At 39.2% G+C, this 14,280-nt stretch overlaps 3 protein-coding genes across 3 annotated transcripts; all 3 read right to left on the reverse strand.

Moving 5' to 3' along the window:
• Positions 1–2,160: 2,160 nt before the first annotated feature.
• Gr61a (Gustatory receptor 61a) lies at positions 2,161–4,267 on the reverse strand. Its single transcript, XM_090178410.1, has 4 exons — positions 3,847–4,267; positions 2,881–3,784; positions 2,484–2,813; positions 2,161–2,407 (listed from the first exon to the last, which is right to left on the reverse strand). Exons 1-4 carry the CDS (start codon positions 3,895–3,897, stop codon positions 2,268–2,270), a joined length of 1,425 nt encoding a protein of 474 aa, XP_090034536.1. The 5' UTR covers positions 3,898–4,267; the 3' UTR covers positions 2,161–2,267.
• Positions 4,268–4,538: 271 nt separating this feature from the next.
• On the reverse strand, positions 4,539–10,289 carry LOC149941354 (uncharacterized). The gene is made up of 3 exons (XM_090178803.1): positions 9,047–10,289; positions 8,941–8,978; positions 4,539–4,860 (listed from the first exon to the last, which is right to left on the reverse strand). Exons 1-3 carry the CDS (start codon positions 10,257–10,259, stop codon positions 4,729–4,731), a joined length of 1,383 nt encoding a protein of 460 aa, XP_090034929.1. The 5' UTR covers positions 10,260–10,289; the 3' UTR covers positions 4,539–4,728.
• A 1,444-nt stretch (positions 10,290–11,733) lies between these two features.
• On the reverse strand, positions 11,734–13,265 carry LOC149941355 (uncharacterized). The gene is made up of 3 exons (XM_090178906.1): positions 12,835–13,265; positions 12,179–12,302; positions 11,734–12,084 (listed from the first exon to the last, which is right to left on the reverse strand). The coding sequence occupies exons 1-3, from the start codon at positions 13,051–13,053 to the stop codon at positions 11,969–11,971; spliced, it is 459 nt and encodes a 152-aa protein (XP_090035032.1). The 5' UTR covers positions 13,054–13,265; the 3' UTR covers positions 11,734–11,968.
• Positions 13,266–14,280: the final 1,015 nt, after the last annotated feature.

Genomic DNA, 14,280 nt, shown 5'->3' on the forward strand with positions numbered 1-14,280 from the left:
GCTTTTTGTGAAATGAAAAGGCTACTTGTACACTCTGTTTGAAAAGTCTTCGACAGCTGAAATTTTTGCCCTCTTTTTAATTCTGCTAGAAAACTATAATAGATAGTTTAATGAAACCAATTGCAACTTTTATTTATTTTCCAATATCTTTCGTTATTTATTGGTTTCGTCCACCAAAAATTAATAGTTTGGCGGGAACCGTCAAAACTCATTTTTTACAACTTTTTAAATATTGGTTCTACGGCACTGACTCTCCCGTTTTTGAATTCACAATGGTCGGTTCATATTTATAAAGTGGAAAAATTATCCCTCTACAACCAACGGTTGAGAAGTTATAGCGTTTCCAAACTTTCCTCGAAACTAGGAAACACCTAAAATTCATCAAGCGATTATAAATAACGCAACTTCGACGACAATTTGGAAACGCGATAACTTCTCAACCGTTGGTTGTAGAGGGATAATTTTTCCACTTTCTAAATATGAACCGACCATTGTGAATTCAAAAACGCGCGAGTCAGTGCCGTAGAACCAATATTTAAACAGTTGCCAAAAATGAGTTTTGACGGTTCCCGCCAAACTATTAATTTTTGGCGGACGAAACCGATAAATAACGAAAGATATTGGGAAATAAATAAAAATTGCAATTGGTTTCATCGAGCTATCTATTATAGTTTTCTAGCAGAATTAAAAAGAGGGCAAAAATTTCAGCTGTCGAAGACTTTTCAAACAGAGTGTACATATATTTCTGGATACTTTATCATTTAAATAGATGAGATATGGGGAACACCGTCTTGTCAGAATTCTTCAGTATTTTTATCGATTCTGATATTCGAAAAATAGATGAATTGTTGATTTTCTAAAATACTAGCTTGGGTACCCGGTATTTCCCGGGGAACTACATGTATATCTATTTGTACAACCAAGGGAAAGAGCGCTAGTGGTGAAACTCTGACACTTTAATTACGAAAATGGAACGCTGCAATAATTTTCTCCACGCATGGCACCGTACCCAATATAACCAACTGGTTATTGACAACATTAACCATTTTCACGTTGACTACATAATAATTTGCCTTTTATTATACGGTCTAGTGTCTATAGAAGAAGGCTTTTAAAAAAATTGCATTTAATTTCGTGTGTACTCCTAAAGAACTAAGAAACTCAGTCTTTTGGCTAAGGTCTAAGTGTAGTATATCTAGCTGGGGTACCCGGTATTTCCCAGGGAAATATGCCAATTTGTATAACCTAATTATTAAATTAATTCAATTAATTAAAGTTGTTTTGCCAACCGTATTAATAGGTTTAATAAAGTTCATTTTCAATTATTTCTTAAAAGATTACAGTTCAACAGATAATGGCCATGGTAACGAAAAAAATAGCGCGTTCGCGTCCCAATCAAATGATTTTGAAGTCACTGTGAGCGCGTGAATTTTTTATTCATTCATAAGAAGTTACGTTTGCCGAGAAAGATTTTTAATTTCGGCCGCGTGCCGATGTTTAGAATGAAACGGCTAATTTACGTTAGAAATTAAAATGTATTGTTAAATTACGGGTCGCCAATACATCAATTGTTTCGTAACTTCGAAACGGTGGCCTAAATCGGAAAAATGCCATAGAACATTTTCGACTTAAAATAATCTGTAGAACCCGTAGACGCTCGGTCCTACCACCATTTTGGAAACACCCTGTATATTAGAAAAAGTGGTCTTGCCCAACTTGTTAAAATGTTGCTCTTACGTCACAAGACCCAGCAAGTTCTTCGCACGCGCGATTCTAGAAAAAACTATAATCCTATCGACTGTAGAGCGCCCTCGTAGACTTGTAAAAGTAAGAGACTGTGACGTAAGAGCCCCATTTAAACAAGAGGGCCACGTTACTTTATAAAAATAACTATTTGTCTCGTTCATAGAGATCTCTATCTCTATGGTCTCGTTCATTGTTTGAATCGAGAGTCACGCGACGAGATTAGTCTTTTAGGATCTCTTCTAAAGAGGAAAGAGCAACGAACCTTTTCCTCTCTACAAATCGTCTTCTTTTTACTTCTGTAGATCGTATGAAAGGTGCGATTGTTATGGGGGATGATTTAGTAATGAATCCTTAAAAAAATTGCAGATAATGTGACATTTTTATTATTTAGGCACGTGTACAGAATTAATATTGGGGTGTGACAGATCGAGTATACGCCAATTTTATTATTTATTTATACGGTGATAACACATTTCATGGGTTGTCAACATATAGATTTGCTTTATCATAACACTTATGCTTTATTCAAGTTCAGGTATTGTACCATTTTCCGACATTTCCGTGGTGGTCACGTCCAACAGCATCTTTACGGCCAGAGGGTTCATTTGAATGACCACTACCAGGTACGTGATCAAAGCGCCAAAAATGGTCAAAACGGCCGCTTTTAATCATAGTGAGAAAAATTCGTATTTAGTTTGCTATATATTTTTTCTACTGTATAATTGATTAAATTGTACCTCGATTTAGAAGAAAGAGCTTGGCGCAGGTTAGGCCGACATGAACGTGATTCAGGTGATCGAAAAGCAATCGACCTTGAAGGGCCATATCCACGTCGTCGACGGGTCCCAAACTGGTCAAATGGTGAAGAACACGAACGGAATCAGTCGAAGCTTCGTGAAGTCTCGAACTCAAATAACACATAAAGGCGAACCAGACTAAAATATATCCACTGTCCAAGGTGACGTTCAGCTCCACAATGGGGTCATCGACTTCGGTCTTCTTGACCTTGACTTCGCCAACTTCCGTGATTATAGCCGTCATGTTGGCGCATAAACCACATATGAAACCTGTACGACAAGAGCTCGATAAAAATAGCGAAATTATGAGACCGAATTGTCAGGAGTTCTTTTTTACCAAAAGTCCACATGAAAACGCCTTTATCGAAAACGGAATCCAACAAACTGACGTTTTCGGACAATAATGCGAAATTTCTGCGCAGGTGGATTATATCCGAGGTTGTCAAGGGTGAAACTCCTTTAAACCCGGCGTTGAATTTATCCACCGAGTCTGGCAACCTTTCTCGCAACGACTCGTTGATGTATTCGTACTTCATGTGAAAGTGGTAGGCCATGACGGCGCAACAAACCATGGTGAATGCGAAACTGCCAGTGACGAGCAACCGCGAAAGAATCATGTCCAAGGTGCCCACGAAAGCCAGTAATCCCTTCTCTGCCACACCCATATCCGTCAAGTCGCTCCCGTACCAGTAGGAGTCAGCGTACCGTTCCAGACGACTGCTGATTTTGTCGCCGAACACTTCGCTGTCGAAGAACTCGGTGTGGTTGGTGTGAAGAGGTTTTCCGGAGTTAATCGGTGCCAATACTTTCATGATATCCAAAATTATCCTGCACAAGAGATACAGTGACCAGAAGCTGAGGATTCGTTTGATGACCATAGACATTTTCTTGTTCTCGGTCAGGGAACCTTGCACGTAATCCATGTCCCGGATAATTTTGTGAAACGCGTAGTTTTTGGCAGTGAGGACGTGAACGGTGATAAGCGACACTACGACGCGAACGAATTCGACGACCGTTGGCCAGAAATCTTCTTGTCCTACTCGGAAGAAACAGCGGAAAGCGAAATGTATGGCGTAAAAATGCTGTAGGGCGTAAGCGATCGAGTGCCAAGAGTAGGGGAATTCACAGAATAGCCATTGGTCAGCGGGAACCGACGCTCTTCCGCTCAAACCAGGCATGCAGCCCACTAAACGCAGGCTTTGAATGATTGGTACGTAGATCTCCGTAGCCAGTAATCCCCTCTAATAATTAAATTGCCATTATTTTGGAATTTTCCGAACATTTTCACCTTTTAAAAACTCACGGAAGGATCGTCGTTTTTGCTGAAAGCGTTTCTGCTTCTGGAGTTGCTCATTTCTGATCCGTGTTCACGATGGCTCCAGAATGGAAAATGATTTCGGGATTTTAGTAAATTTACAAGAGCTGGCTCTATTTCAAACTTAGATTGTTTTCAGATATTATTGAATATTCGGAACTTGTTCCTGGTTTCGTAACGTTTCTTTGGTAAAGGGTTCTAGGTCAATAGTGGATCCTAATTTTGAACAGATGAATCGATTCGATTGTTACTATTAATAAAATGTTACGAAACATATGGGAAAATGTTAAGACATTTCAATATGGGAATATAGTTCGGGAATAGAGTCGTGCCAGCATTTGAAGGTTTTCGAGATTCGATCTTGAATAATTGGAGATTCCCTATAGGCTGTCGATAGCGGGACGTTTTGATTAAAAAATGGCCATTTCGATCGTTTTCACATTTTCTATCGTTTTCTATGTAATGATGATTTTATTTCAACGTTTATTTTTCATTGAACGCAGCTTTATAGTTTTAGTTTTAAAAGAGAGCATATACCTAGCAGGGAAAGTTAAATTACCGCCTTTTCTCACTCATGGCGCGACAGTCTAGAATGTAGTAGAAAATCCTGTTGCAGGCGTAAATCCCCACCGATATTTCTATATATCACCTTGGTGAAGAGATATCACGCAGCACAATTGGAATTTTCGACTACTTTCTAGACGGTCGCGCCACCAGTGAGTATTGACCGAAGCTTGACCTTCCCTGCTAGGGTTATACTTCCTTTAATTAGTGGATCTCTCGGCTATTTGTAATTCCAGGGAAAACTATTCTAAAAAAATGGTTGATTTGCTGTTTTAAGCGTGAAGTGAACGTGTTTTTCGGCGATAATTAGTCGTGCATCAGTTCTGTATCGTTGGCGCTTGATGTTGTAACGTCGAGTAGCATTTTGATGGCCACCGGATTCATTTGAATGACGACGACCACGTAGGTGATTAAGGCTGTGCTGGTCGTCATTACCGCCTTAGAACGTAAAGGCAATTAAAATTTGAAAATGCTAACTTTGGAAACAATTTGGGACAAGCAACTCTCAACGGGGTACTAATTGTAGGAAAACCAAAACCAACATTAATTATACTGTAGTGGTCCCAGCTACTCCGAAAGTCTTACAGGTGAACATATAAATTATGTACTCTTTATCTCTGGCTGTCACTTCTACCTTTTTGTTCCTAATTTCCAATATAAAGATGTCGCGTCGAAAGATGTACGGTTCTAAGGAAATAGAACGGTCTCAGTATTGTACTGTTTTAAGTTAGCGGAACGGGCTAAATCTGCGTGACCCACCGTACTTTAATGAATAGCTTTGCTTAAGCTACACTATTCAGGAAAAGTTGAAGGGTATTCTGATGTGTGGATTATGTCTGAAACTATTTATCAATTTTTATAGTCCACGACCCCAGTGCGTTGCTCAGTCTCATAAATCGGTACCAGACGAAACTTCCAGGGTTGATATATGATCCAATATTGTAGCCGAAATTCCTTTATGCGCTCTCAAAATGGCAGTCATTTCAAGATGGTGTCCCCGCGATATCCTAAATCCACAATATATTCGGTTTGTGTTGTCTTTATTGGGTGTCCTATACGTCAATTGAAAGCTTTTACAGTGTACTATAATTTATTTTAGAGTTGTAAGTTGGAAAATTTCCGGAAATTAACCGGGGCCTTTTTTTTGGGAAAATTTTCGTATTTCTCCGAAAAAAAATAAAAAAACCGTTTTCATTCCGTGATTAGCCTAATTTTTTAGAATCCAAAAGTAAAACTAAACCTCCTGGCTAGTGTAGAATAAGAACCCATAAATATAGGTTTTAATTTTTATTTTTCTGATTTATTTTTTCCGGAAAATTAACAACTCTATTTTATTTATTTGCTATTTGTAGCTATTTTGATGACACGCCCATTTCAAGTTGACACCAAACATTTCTGGATGGACATTTCCGGTTATTATTTAAACCGTCACTATACATTAAAATCGTAATATTTTTTCGTCAATACTATAAAGATTTCATTCAAGCTCTTGGTAATAGAAATCGAAGCAATAGAAGAGAAAATATACAATTATGTGAATTTTAATGAAAAACAAGTTAGTTAGGAACTAAATAAAATAAGCCAATAGGCGGTTAAATAAACCCCTCTCTGACCGTCTTGCCCCCTGTTGAAAAATGCTGCTAGATCTATGCGTAGAAAATTCTCAGCTTTGGCAGTATAAAGAGAAACCATAGACAAACCTGTTACATGTCCAGTCGCGGCAGCACAAACTGTAATAGGCTATGTATGATCTTTTATTTAAAGGACTATTTTTAGTCCAGGCAACGAAAAGGTATAGAGGGAAATGTTGGGAACACAATTTTTGACTTGGTAACTTTGTTTGTACTAGTTAGGAGGTGAACATATCAAAAGTCCCCGCCCGTAGCCCTTGAGAAGGGGGGGGGGGAGGAGGGGGTTTGAAGGTCCCATTTTTCGGTTTGTCGCTTATATCTCGGAAACTATGCGTCCTAGCGACATGATCACTCTATACACAATGAAAGCTGATTAAATTTTCTACAGGCCTTACTCAGTCACGGCTTTTGATATCTTGCATAGGTTTCGAGATATCCGCTCTTGAAAGTCTGTAATTTTGGAAAAAAACATTTTTGCCTCACATATTTTGCTCTTTTTGACCGGATAACCCTTCAACGATGCACCCAAAAAATAAATTCCGCCCATAGGGTTGTAGAGCATTAAATTCACTTCAATAATATATATTACTTTACTATTTTATCTAATATTATTGCCCCTTCAACTTTTTGGTCAATTGAAATCTTTAAAAGCTCAAACTCTCAATTTAAAAGCATATAAAGCTTATAGAAGCTCAACTGTGTCTTTTCCCGCCAATTTACATAGTAGTCAAACAGTAACACATGCATTCGGTGAAGCTACGATCCTTTAAAAATTCAAAACCATTCTCATTTCATTATTGTGGATTTGTGTATCTTAAATTCATAAACGACTCTAAAGACTAAAATACACTTCGTATGATAACTGTTGTTACTGTTAATGCCTATATGACATTCGCGACCGATTACTCACTCTACATCCGGGGCTAAGCTCCTAGACCCTCGTTTCGTTTCTCTTTGCCCCTCCAACTTCTAAAACGTTCCTACGCCCCTGAAATGAGGAGCGGAAGGGAAGGCAATGTCTCCCCAAAACTTGAAAGTACATCATTTCCCCCCCCCTCCATATTGAAACGATGAAACAGTGGGAATTTTCAAACAGAAGTTTTCATTTTTACCCTACTTTATTGAATAAACAAATAACGCGCTTACACGAGTTCCCTACGAGAGAATAGTAGCAATAATTTTTTTTAATTATTTTACATTAAGTTCTCTTTAACTTCATTTGAATTGCTTGTCTATTTAACTTTAATTAATACTAAACACACTGGAACCGTATAGGAACCGAAACCGATCGGTTCTAAATTTTGAGAACCGAAACCGGAACCGTAACCGTAACCGATAAAGCAAAAATTTAGGAACCGGAACCGGATCCGGAACCGAGATAGTCCAAAAATGTCGAACCGTTGCATCCCTACAATCCAACAACTTGACTGCCCAGTTCCTGTTACGTCATGTTTTCGCCACACTCAGGGCCGGGGCTAGGGCAAGATGAGCCAGGCAACCACCTTGGGCCATGCACATTGCAGGTCTGTGGTTCAAAAATATTTGTTTATATTGGGTGGTTTCTGAAGTTCAGGTGAACTTTATCCTAGCTTCGCTTTGCCAGTTAAGAAATTCAGAAACTATTAATCATTATGTGTTTACTAGTAACGGGATAGTACAACAGTTTGTGAGGATCCCAAAGCTGGTCACTGCTTTGAGCACCGCAAACCTTATCACCGGGCTACACTTCAATTTCTAGAATGTACCTTAGCAAAACCACGCAAAGATTCTAAATGTGAATGTCTATCGAACGTCTTAAATTGCGATGGATTGAGATTGACCCACCCCGAGGATGTAAATGACGCTGATAGTTAAGAACGTGATATAAATGATTTTTAATACAGTTCTACATTTATGGTTGAAAACTCATATTATTCAAAGTAAAGAGTTGAGAACGTGGTGAAATAGAGCGTTCTATAAAATCGCTGTGGTGTGCTTTCCACCTTTTGAGTTCGGAGGAGGTGAAGGTTTGGCCGGTTTTTCGTGCGAGAGAAAAATATTTATCTGGCAAACCAGTAAGAAATTGAAAGCAGTCGATTTTTAGGAGTAGCGTAGTTTCTAGCCTAGGCTTCACTAATTTCCGGCTTTCTTATTTTTAATGATTTTTGTAATAAATGTATGATGGCAAATAAGCAAAATAGTAGTCCCAAATCCACGGGTTTAAAAAGAAACTTAGATAATGAAAATATTCTTAACCCCAAACATACTTCAACAACTAGGGTCCCTCCTACAACTGCTAAAAGGTACGTCTCTAAAATATTCATATAAAGACAGGACCTAAGCCGAATTCTCTTAAACCAAAGAATAACAATTGTTGTTAGTCCTGCTGAACTAGCTCTATAGTCTGTATGAAAAGTTTGACCAGTTTTGGGCCGATTTTATAGAACGCTCTATTGTCTATCGATCGAACATTATTATTCAAAATATCATAATAATAGCTTAGGGATCGGCGGTCACCTTCCAAATTGTTTTTCATTAAAATTCGCATAATAAATGAGTTGTTCTAGCTTCTATTGCTTCGTTTTCAATCACCAATAACTTGAATGTAAGACAAATCTTTGTAGTATGAAAAAATATTGCGTTTATAAGGGGTTTAAATAATAAATGTCCATCCAGAAACCGATATGGTGTCGTCTTGAAATGGGATTTCATCGAAGCCGATAGAAATAGTAAATAAAGTCATTGTATATGAAATATAGCAAGAGCTTTCAATTGGCGTAGAGAAAATGGCGATTATTTTTAGACAATTTGACTTTCAGAGTTTTTTATAGAATTAGGACCGAATGCGCCATACCGTCTCCCTGATAGTTGCTTGTCCCAAATGTTTTTACTGATACGCCTGAACTACCTCACGATTTATGTAAAAGAAATTTCCAGCAGTCAGGCCTATGAAAAAACGTTATAGTTATATAATATCTTACTTATGATAAATTAATTCAGTAGATCATCCTTACCAACTTTGGAGAAATTCAGTTGAGTGAAGAGAATACTTCCTTGAATGGCAAGGTCAACATCAGCATCAGTGGAAACCGGATGCAAGCTAGTCAAGTGATGGAGGGTTCTCAGAGAAGCCGTGCTCGATTCCTGCAGTTTAGCGGCGAAGAAGCAGAAAGTGGACATCCAGAACAAGAGGTAAAGACCGTCGAGAGTCACGTTCAGCTCGACCAATGGATCATCGTCGGTTTTTTTCTTCGTTTCGTCTTCGGCGTTGGCCATTTCGGAAAACAGGGCCGTTATCTCGGCGCAAAAGCCACTCAGGAATGCCGCAAACCACATGAACGCGCATTTGTTGAAGACGTAATTGGTCAGGGAGATGTTTTCAGCCAACAAGGCGTACCTTCGCCGCAAATCCAAAATGTCGTGAGCCGTCAATAGATTTTTGGTCGTTCCGTTGCAGTGCGCTTTGTAGTTTTGTTCCATTCTTTCGCTTAGTTCGTCGTTGATGCATTTATACTTCAAAGAGAAGTGGTAACACAGCGTCACGAAGCAGCACATGGAAAAACCGACGCTAGCCGTCACCAAGAGTCTAGAAACGGACACGTCCATCGACCCTATTAGGGCGATAAAGAACTTTCCGGCGGTGCCCACCGAAGAGATGTCAGTATGATACCAATAGGAGTCTGTGTACTTCTCCAAACGAGTGAGGGAATGACGGACCAGGAACTCACTCTCTGTAAAGTTCGAGGCGTTGTAGAAAGGATTTAGGATTGGAGCTGGCGGAGCCAAGGGTGCCACTACTTTCATGACGTCTAGGATCATTCTTCCAAGGAGGTAGAGACAGAATCCGACCAGGAAACGACGGCTGCGTCTGGCCATGTAGTGGTTCTCGTTGGGAAAACCGGGAACCAAATCCAGATCACGTATTACTTTGTGGAACTGTGGGTTTCTCTCCGTAAAATTGTGGACGGTTATGACAGCCACTACGACCCTGAGGAACTCGACGAAGGTCGGCCAGAAGTCTTCTTCCCCCATTCGAAAGAAGCACCGGAAAACATAGTGGACGGCGTAGAAATGTTGCAGACCGTAGGCCAAAGAGTGCCAGGACAAGGGGTATTCGCAGAAAAACCAGTCGTCGGGTTTAGGAACCGGTTTACCGGTTATTCCCGGCATGCAACCGACTAACCGATATAAGTTAAAAAATGGCCGATAGATATCAACGGAACGCATGGTTCAGCCTTTAAATTTCGTTTGCCTCTTGGTCTTCTGTCGCAGTCATCTACTTCAGTTTTTTGAAAGCACATTTTTTTAACAATGGATTTCCATTAATCCACTATCATTGGCTGCTTATTAAGTACCTTAACCAATGAATAGAAAAAAATGAATTTTTTTTCTACATCGCGAATATTTATCGATCAAAAATTATCTGAAACTTTTTGTATAATTATATATGTCCACATTATGTACATTATTTTAGGTCACTCTACCTCCACTAATCGTAGTTTGGTTTCATGCCGACAAATCATATAGGTCGTTGAAATAACGCCGATGGTCAAATTATCCCGTCGTCTCATAATGGAGAAATAGGTTCTGTTAATACCATGGCATCTTTTAAGTATGTGAGAGTATTTTCTCTTGAACTTCCTTGAAGAACAAAATCGAGTCTTCGCGATCAGGGCTATGGTAGGAACGGGATTGACCTTCGTATATTTAAAAAAACATTACGTTCACTAAATATACATGGTTCAAAGCTACTTGGACGAGAATGTGGTGATACGCATTTTTCTAATTGAAACCTGGTTTCTAGAAACAATGGATTGTGAGATACTTTTTTCACGACCGTGAACCGCGTTTTCAAGTTCATCCAATTTTACAAACTTTAAAGAATCCCACCATGGTGAGTTTGTCTAGCAAATTTTAATCATGTAACACGACTAGTTTTCGAGTTATTAGCGCAATTTTCCCTTTTACGACCTTTGTGATTTTAGTAAAATGTTTCTCGTCAAATCCGATCTGGTCAAAGCTATTTGGACATAAAATGTAACGTGGAATACTTTTCTAATTGGAACCAACTTTCTAATACTTACGGTTCTCGAGATAATTTTTGGGTGACCTTGATAACATGGTTCAAGGTCATCGACATTTTAATAGTAGGTGTTCCCTCTTCACGCTCTATGCGACCTGAATATTTCAAATTCGTACCTAAAACAGATTTGGAGATATTCACCCTGGTTCATTTTTTAGTGGACACCCTGTATAATTGACTATCCATTAGTGGGAAAAATATTTGGTTTTTGTCATTACTTTGAATAGGTTTAGGTTGTTGTTTTGTATCAGGAAGTGCCATTTCGTTTCTCTTATCGACCTATTCCGGCAAACTACAATCTGCCAACTACGGGGAGATTTCCCAGGTTTCCGAGTAATTGATTTTCTAATTATTGCCTTTGGAATATTAATTTTTTGCTCCAGATAGTAACGTGGTTTATCGTATTGGTATTAATGATCAACTAATTTTATCGGTAAAATAACATTTCAAACGCTCAGTTCAATGATATTTAACTGTAATTTAGAAGATTTGATAGTTTTTAGTTATAAGATTGAAAAAAAATAGGTGGAGTTCGATGCGAATTCTCTGACATTTTAACTTTATTAAGTTTAATATTGCATTTGCTATTTGTGGAATACAAATGTCTACGTGCAATTTTCTTTATAAGAGAGGTTAAACCTACCCTAGTAAACGTGAACGGAAAAACTTGTAGAAGTATAGCCATACATTTATTGTGTACAATCTACTCCTACAAGTTCCCCCATTCACGTTTTCTTGGGTAGTATTAAACTATCTACTATTTCGCAATATTTCAAATTGGTAAGTGTAGAGGTTTTTTAATATTTATCCGTTGTAAGATATTTTAATATAAATGCGAAAAACGCTTTTTTCCTCAATCTAGTTCCTCGTGGGTGCTGTTTCCTTGAGACGTGGTTGCCGTCAATAGCATTCGGACTGCTATTGGATTCATTTGAATAACCACGATCAAATAAGTTATGAGAGCTCCCCCTGAAACAAAAAAGACGCTTTGGTCATATTGACGAATCCACTCCAACTCCTCTCATTCAGCAAATTTCCGGTGGCTGGCTTGGACATACTATACCTATAGTGAGAATAGCGGCCCTGTTAATGATGAAAAAGCTCCACGCTGTCAAACCAACCCTGACGCTTTGCAGCTGATCAAAGAGCAATCTCGACTGCAGGGCCATATCAACGTCTTGACAGGACTGGCTCGGAAATATATCGGGTAAGCCCCATTAAAAATTATGAAGCTTAATGGAAATCCACATCAACGGAAGTAAATAATATCGGTCTTAGAGAGAAGTGATCATTTCCCAAATATTGTTAATTATATGGTTTTTATAAAATAGAGTTTGGAAGAAAACATAGTGCAGGACGAATACGTCAAACCAAGGATGCATCCAGGTACCGAAGCATTAGCTTCCGGTATAATCCTCGCATACTTCATTCCGTAAGATAGTCTACTATTTAATCCCAAAATATAAACATTTATAGCGATCATCTGTGCGAAAGAGTACCATTAAAAATCGAAAGGGGCTTAGAATATCTGCTTTCGAATATTCTTGGTACTTAAATTCATTATTGGTCAAACTATTAAAATGATAAAATAGGGTTTATATATAAATATTCCTACGCAGTGTGATTTTTACATCTGGGCGGGAAATTTTTTGTTTTCCCTGGATGGATACTCCTCTTGGAAAAAAACTATATTTTTTACTTCTGATACAACATATCTACCGCTCGACTGCTCAAGTGTTGGAAGGGTCTGACGCATTTCGTTGCCGCCTCGTAAATACTGGAGCCACCCACCGATATGTTGTAGAACCAGAAAATTAGGAAGGCACCGTCGATAGTGACATTCAGCTCTACTAGCGGGTCATCCTCCACCTTTTCGTGGGACGTCGAGACTTCAGAGAACAGAGCGGTTATTTCGACGCAAAATCCGCTCAGAAACATGCTCTAATACACGTTATTTAATCAACCGTTATTTAATTACGTTTTCGCTACTATTAAAATTGTAAAAGGAAACTACATACAAACCACAAAAAGGTACTCTTGTTGTATAATTGATCCATGGTACTTACGGCTCTGGCTAGTAAGGCCAGAGTCTTTCTGTATCCTTTCACGGACTCCGTGGTTAATTCCGCCCTTCCGTTCTTAGAATAAAGTATATCCTCTATCTCTTCGTTGAAGAAGGTGTATTTTACGGTGAAGTGATGACAAAGACACGCGTACAGAGTCATGGCGAAAACGAAACTACCACTGACTAAGAATCGAAACAACGCTACCTCCAAGGACCCGTAAATAGCTAAGAAAGCGGTCGTGGACGAACTCAACCCGGACAAATCAGCCCCGTACCAGTTATGTTTGGCGTATTCACTCAAACGACTCGTTGCCGGAATGAATTGAACGTAGTCTTCGGTGTCGTTGCCTTCGAAAGTGAAATTGACGTGATGTCCGAGGACAGTTTTGGGAGCCACGACACGCATCATGTCCAGGATACAGCGAACAATAATGTAAAAAACGCAGAGGCCCAAGGCGCGCCGCGCTGTCTTACCCATGCGAATATTCTCGGTGGCTGATCCCTTGGCCATGTCCATTTCTTTCAAAAGACGATGGAAAGTATCGTTGTAGTGAGTGAAGATGTGAACGGTGAAAATAGAAGCGAAGGCCCTCAGAAATTCGACGGCGATAGACCAAAATTCCTCGCTGCCGACGGCGAAAAAACATCGGAAAACGTAATGCACCAAAATGAAATGCTGCAAGCCGTACGCCACCGAATGCCAAGAATAAGGGAACTCGCAAAAGAACCAGCTTTCCAAGGATGGGATAGGCTTTCCCGTCACTCCCGGCATGCAACCGACTAGCTTTAAGATTCCGATGAAGGGTTGATACACGTAGAGGGCCGAATCGCGCTCGATGCCTAAAGAATTCATGACGCTAACGACACTGATCTCAAACTACTTTGAACAGTCCCGATTTTGGACTAAAAAATTGTATCTTGAGTAATCTACCTAGTCTGGCAGCCTGGTACCATGGTCCCATTTCCTCCCGTTTTTGCGTATCAGGTTGCTTTATGAAAGCTAATGAGTTCTATTTTGTTTTCCCACGTTTTTTCCTTGCTCAGGGAATATAAATATGTTCAAGTATTAGAAAGCCCAGCGAAGGGTAGTTCAATATGTC

The sequence above is a fragment of the Leiobunum rupestre genome, chromosome 6 (genome assembly GCF_980474605.1).
Source record: "Leiobunum rupestre chromosome 6, qqLeiRupe1.1.hap1, whole genome shotgun sequence".
NCBI classification, from domain to species: domain Eukaryota; kingdom Metazoa; phylum Arthropoda; class Arachnida; order Opiliones; family Sclerosomatidae; genus Leiobunum; species Leiobunum rupestre.